Source organism: Vigna radiata, chromosome 5, assembly GCF_000741045.1.
Source record: "Vigna radiata var. radiata cultivar VC1973A chromosome 5, Vradiata_ver6, whole genome shotgun sequence".
NCBI lineage: Eukaryota > Viridiplantae > Streptophyta > Magnoliopsida > Fabales > Fabaceae > Vigna > Vigna radiata.
In genome coordinates this window covers 25,787,259-25,793,135 of record NC_028355.1, presented here as the reverse complement: position 1 = coordinate 25,793,135, position 5,877 = coordinate 25,787,259, and the positions used below count along the sequence as shown (strand labels likewise).

Sequence of the window (5,877 nt, the reverse complement as noted above, 5' to 3'; positions counted from 1 at the left end):
TTTAGATTCCTTACACCCCACAATTTTCATTTGTTCTTGACAATCAATTCCGGAAAGAAATCAACAACCCATTCTGAAAGATTAATTTTTGGAGAAATTTAATACTCTTCCTGAAATACATTCCAGAAAAAAAAAATCTTTTGTTGAAATAATTTTCTTTCCAATTTGGATTTTCTAGAGAAAATGTTCCAAGAATTTGTTTAAGCAATTTTGGAGCATACAATTTAGAATTCCATTTGAATACTTAAAAGGAATTTATCTTTTATTCTGAAATAAATAATCTACTATTGTTATTTTAGTAATGTATATTACATTTCATAATGACATTTATCGTTATTGTATAAAACTTTCAGAGTGTACTAAAATTCATTATTGAATCTTCTACTGAGAAAGTTGTTGAATTATTTATTTTCTGAAACACAAACTAACTACAAAGGACGTGTTAATCTTTATTAATTCAATTTTGTGTCAATTGATTAGTGTTTTTTAAAAATTAATGATTATTCGAAAATTAGATTCAGCAAGGGAAAGTTATTTTTATTTAGTAAAAGAGAAAATTTTAAATAAATTCATATTTTAATTAAATTCAATAGTTATAAATTATTTTTATAATAATATTTCACCTTAGATGGAAGAGAAAATTAAAAAGTAGTAATATATTTTTATTTAGTAAAAGAGAAAATTTTACCAATAAAAATTTAAATCTGCCTTCTTGGCAATTTTATTTTTTTTGTAGCCTTTGAGTTTTTTTTACCTTCTCATTCTCTCTTTTTACCATAAAAAAATAGGTAGAAAAAGAAACTCTTGCTCAGGAAAAAAAAAAAGAAAAAGAAAATATTAATTTGATTTTGTTTTGGACCCTTTTCTTCCCTCTCTTACATCTCTCAACCATTCTTTCTGTGTATCTATGTTCTATCATGGAATCCCTACAATTCACACAGCATTTTCACCAATCCCAATTCCATTTTATGAACAAATACTCTCCCAAACTAAAACCCAAAATCTCCTTCAGGACCTTTTGGGTTTCTTCTTCTCATTCTGCTTCTTCTTCCACTCTCACCAAAACCCAGAATCTGACTGATTCTCCAACCGTAGTTCCTGAAAAAAAGCGCAGAGCTAAGGCTTCTAATACCCAATTCAAAGAGAATTGGTTGGCTTCACTCTCTTACCCTTTTCCAGAAAAGACCCATCTTTTGAACTGTGAGCATGACCCGACCCAACAAAATGACGGGTTCAAATGGGTCCTTGGAATTGACCCGGATGTCTCTGGTGCAGTTGCACTGTTGAAAACGAACGGTTCCGTTTCTTCAGCTCAGGTATCGTGTTTATTTTCGTCTTTGTTGGTTAAAGTCCTTTCCTTTTTTGTTGCATTAATAGCGTTACTCAAGGTTTTAAGTTGCTGTCATGGTAGCGATTTTGTTGCGATTCTTCATAAACCGTTATACTGTGGTTCCAATGGCAGTAGAGGAGTGTTTTTTTAAAATCTTATCAGGGTAAATAAAATGAAACTTTGAAGTGCTACACGTGTGCCACTTGGGTTTTTTCCTGAAGATTTGACGTGATTAGGTATGGTGGAGTAAAAACAGTGTTAATAGAGTATCAGTAAAATGTCTAATACCTATATGCTGTGTACACGTTGTGCTGGTAGATATTGTTGCAAATTGACTGGTAGAGATTGTGCTTTGTGTTTTTGGCGTTTGTAACGTGTGCCTTGTTATGCTATTTACTTGTTTAATTGGAAGTTCCGTTGAGGAAGGAGGTATACATCTGAAGTGTATATAGTTGAGTTCTACCGGGGATAGTTTACTAGATATATAAGGGATCATTTTTTCTAAAATGCATGCAAAAGGATCCCAGGTGCTGAAGTTAGTATGAAGAATGGGATTGTGGCTTTGTGCTTAAGTTTTGAGGCTTGGACAGTTTTATGCATGCACACTCAGGCATATCTAGTAGCAAGAAGAATTGGGAATGATACATAGGTATATATATATATGAAGAAGGGACGATGCTGATAGTAGTAGAACTATTGTTTGGTATTAAAATTGAGAGGTTGTATTAAGGTACGAGTACAGTGCATAAAAACTTGTATCCTCAGTAGGAGTCAAAATGAGTGATCCTTTGCTATCATCATAATGAAAAAGAAACTGTCAGGAAAATATGGGCTACCCATCCCTTAGATAAAGAATCTTATGAATTAAGTTTTGTGGGGAGTAATTGATAAATTACAACATGGCTGATGATTAATGGTGTGTACGGTATCACACTCAAGTTTCTGCATAACAAAGAGTCAACGGAATCTGGATGAGGATTGATCTCAACAATAAATTATATTACTTTGCATTTTTATGAACTGTTTTGGCATTAGATCCTCTTGATTATGTTTAGAAAACATAGAGGCCTCTTGATTCATATTTAGAAAACAGCTACTAGATTATGTTTCTGAACGTTGTCTCTGTATTCATATCATTACTCTGACATATGCAGGTATTTGACTCTCCTCATGTAAAAATACTTGTTGGCCAGAAAAATAGGACTCGAAGGCGCTTAGATGCCAAGTCTGTTGTCCAGTTGCTTCGTAGTTTTGACGCTCCAATTGGTATATTGTATTTTTTCTTTTCTTTTTATCTCAATGTCTCCAAATGTGCTGACCTTTTTCTAAGCTTCCTTTTTTGGGTTATGTGCTTTTAGTAACTATTATGTTAGAAAACGAATCATTATATAATTTGGTTCAATTATCTGTTTTGTCATTTCGTAACAGTTGTTAGTCTTCATGCTAAAGTCTTGACTTATTTTTTTTCTATTAACTTGTTTTTTGGGACTATTGTAATATGCTGATACTTATATTATGCTCTTGTAAGAATCTTATTATGACCTGTTGAGATTGTGACTATGTTATACTGAGCCAAGGTTGCAGACTTTATTTATCTTAAGAATCTTTATCCACTTGTGTGTGTGTGGTTTATATTTTATTTATCAATTTCTTTAATGCAAAATGTGGATTTAAAGGAAACTGTATGAGGACATAGAGTAGTTAGTAAATAAAAACAATTAGAGAAATCAATATTATTTAGATTTATATGATCTTAGTACAATAGAGCATAAATGTTGTATCTACTTCTCTCCACTTGACTGTCATAATTTCTTACAATATTTGTTGGGACTTTGAAACTGTGAAAGATTGTTGTAGATTATGTTTTAATTTTATTTGTTTGTTATTGTTAAAACTGTTTCTATCTGGGAAATCAAGGTTACTTTGTTTATATATTGAAAAAAAAGGATCAATACAACAAATAAGAGAGATTTGATATCATCCAGTAACATATATGATACTGGAATAAATAAAAACGTTTCTAATAACACATATAATCTAGATATTCTTGATTATATAGGATTAGGTCTTTATTTCTATGATTATAACTGTTATTGTGGTCATATAGATTTATAGTTTAGGAAGGATCTAAGGAAAGTGTGCTGTATCATAGGAAATCTCATTGATTTCTATTAGATTTAGGACCTTACCTCCTTTTCTTTTTCCTTGTATCTGTTTATACACTCTGTATTTGCATCAAGTTAATAATAATAATCCCAGAATATCTTTTCTTTCTGCTTTTCGCTGGTTTCAAGTAGAAAAGTCACAAGTTTATCATTTACATCTGAAAAGTTAAACTGATATTTTTCATATGGATTTTCAGAAAATATTATTGGACCTTTGGATGAAGTATAAAATTGATGTTATGTATCATATTTCTCAATCTGATGGTTTGTTAGTTATTCTGAGATAATGATGCTTACTTATTGTTGTTCATCCCTGGCAATGCAATTTATTATTCAGTACTAATTCTCAAGTTTGCTACAGTAAGTTTTGAATTATTTTGCACTTTTCATATTTCTTTTGAAGGTTGACACTGTTTATGGTTCGCTATTTGCAAATTGACTCTTGATTTCATCAGGAACCACTGCGTACATAGAGCAGTCGCTCCCTTTTCCACAAGATGGGAAACAGGTTGGCATGTTTGCTTTAAGTAGAACATGTTTTGTAGTTTTCTGAAGAGTTCAATATGTTCGTGTTAAAAGATCTTTACTTTCGACATTGTTAATGTTCTTTTAGGATGTTACAAACGTGTAGTGTCAAAATTGTCTTTTAGTTTTGTTGCATTAATATTTTGAAAAGTGTTTTTAATTCTTTTAACTTAAACTAATATTATATTCCCCCCATCATTTGCATTCAAGGGCTGGTGGAGTGGAGGATTTGGATATGGGCTATGGATTGGCGTCTTAGTTGCCTCAGGGTTTTCTGTTATTCCAGTGCCATCTTTCACTTGGAAAGCGAAATTTGAACTCTCTGGAAGCATGACTTCTAAGGTTGGTTTGGTCATAACTGTACAGATTAAAGTGTTTTTTTCCCAATTATTATGTATAATTTTGCTTTCAGTTTCAAAGTTTATTATTTCCAAAAATATGATGTTAGTTTTTAACCAAAGAAAGAAAAAAGAATGTTAGGTGAGACTTATAATGTTTAAGTGAGTACTTAATGATTTGCACATCATATTTCTTATAATGTGGGTTTAGGACAGGGTTACCCAGTCTTTAAAAGGACTACATTGGTCATCTATCTGATCAATGTAGGATATCCAACAATTCTTTAACACTCCTTTTTCTTGTAATCAGTGAATATAAATGCAATTTTTCGTTATCTTTAAGTATCTTCCTCCCTCTCTACTCAAAACCCAAAATTTTCAACACATGCCATCTCTCAACATTGTTAAAGTAAAGGAAGCTTGATCAACATGTTGACATCTATCCATTCACTGTATTGTTCACAACGCTAGATTATTTGATAAATATTTGAGTCTGCTTTGTTAGTAATAGCATTTGAATATTTTATACTGCAGGATGATAGCAGGAGACTGGCATCAACATTATTTCCATCACTGACTTCCATGTTAAGTAGGAAAAAAGATCATGGTATTTGTCTTGACTTGTTTTATATCTACTTAACTATCATGTCGCAACTTGATTATCATTAATATCTTCAAAAGGGTTTTCTTAATCATGTTAAAAATTTGCTGCTAAAATTTTGAAGATCCTATAATTTATCAGTGTCTTGTACTATAGATTTCTTTCACAACTGAAAAGGTCCTTCCAGTGTATTGTTATTGTGGATAATATTGCTCTCGCTTGGATTCCTCTTTCTTTTAGAGAAAAAATTGTTTTTAGTCACTTCTTTCAAATGTGATTAAGGTTTTTGTACTTCCACTTTGATGATTTTGGTCTCAAACTTTGAAAAACATGCATTTTAACTTTATGAAACACGATGAACTCTTAGATTAAGGAACTAAATCCATATGGCTTTTAAAGTTTGAGGATGAAGTCCATCGATATGAAAGTTGGACCTTGACTAAATTACCAATGGCTTATCAAGTGCGAAACATCAGTGAGCAATAATTGTAGATTTTCTTCTAAAGGTACACTTTTTGGGAAAATTTGTTGAAAAGATAGTGTTCTTGGTGGTTGGTTCCTGCTGCTAAGTATGCTTTGGTTTTAACGAACTTTTCATGTTTTAGGAAGGGCAGAGGCTTTACTAATTGCAGCATATGGTCAAGATCAAAGCAAAAGCTTGGAACCATCTTGTTGTGCCACTGTTCACAATTTTGAAACATGAAAATTAGCATATTCAAGAGCTTCAGTCTCTTCTATCTAATTTGACTAGCATTTGTAATTTTGGCCTAAATAGTATTGTAAACTTTTTGTTTGCTATCTTATTACAATGCCTATATTTTCTCTTCAAATAAGTGTACGCAGATAAAGTAAAAAGCTTGGTTGATCTAAAATTCAAGTGAGAGGAGAAGACTTCAGGGCATTATGTGAAGAGTTCGA

At 31.7% G+C, this 5,877-nt stretch overlaps 1 protein-coding gene across 3 annotated transcripts; it reads left to right on the top strand.

The window, feature by feature from the left end:
• The first annotated feature begins 853 nt into the window (after window positions 1-853).
• LOC106761259 (Holliday junction resolvase MOC1, chloroplastic) lies at window positions 854-5,877 on the top strand. Of its 3 annotated transcripts, none has more exons than XR_001375674.2 (7): window positions 854-1,316; window positions 2,485-2,596; window positions 3,951-4,003; window positions 4,231-4,362; window positions 4,893-4,965; window positions 5,359-5,465; window positions 5,565-5,877. XR_001375674.2 is itself a non-coding variant. In XM_014644791.2 (6 exons), the coding sequence occupies exons 1-6, from the start codon at window positions 918-920 to the stop codon at window positions 5,660-5,662; spliced, it is 867 nt and encodes a 288-aa protein (XP_014500277.1). In that variant the 5' UTR covers window positions 856-917; the 3' UTR covers window positions 5,663-5,757. The 3 variants fall into 3 exon arrangements, 1 of the variants encoding a protein (XP_014500277.1); XR_002667959.1 differs by having other exon boundaries at window positions 5,327-5,465; XM_014644791.2 differs by lacking the exon at window positions 5,359-5,465 and having other exon boundaries at window positions 856-1,316; window positions 5,565-5,757.

What these genes read in the sequence shown, in the direction of transcription:
- LOC106761259 (XM_014644791.2), top strand. Translation starts at nt 918, where the DNA reads ATGGAATCCCTACAATTCACACAGCATTTTCACCAATCCCAATTCCAT. An exon ending in TAGTTTTGACGCTCCAATTG is followed by an intron (nt 2,597 to 3,950) that starts GTATATTGTATT and finishes TGATTTCATCAG; the next exon opens with GAACCACTGCGTACATAGAG. An exon ending in TTCCACAAGATGGGAAACAG is followed by an intron (nt 4,004 to 4,230) that starts GTTGGCATGTTT and finishes TTTGCATTCAAG; the next exon opens with GGCTGGTGGAGTGGAGGATT.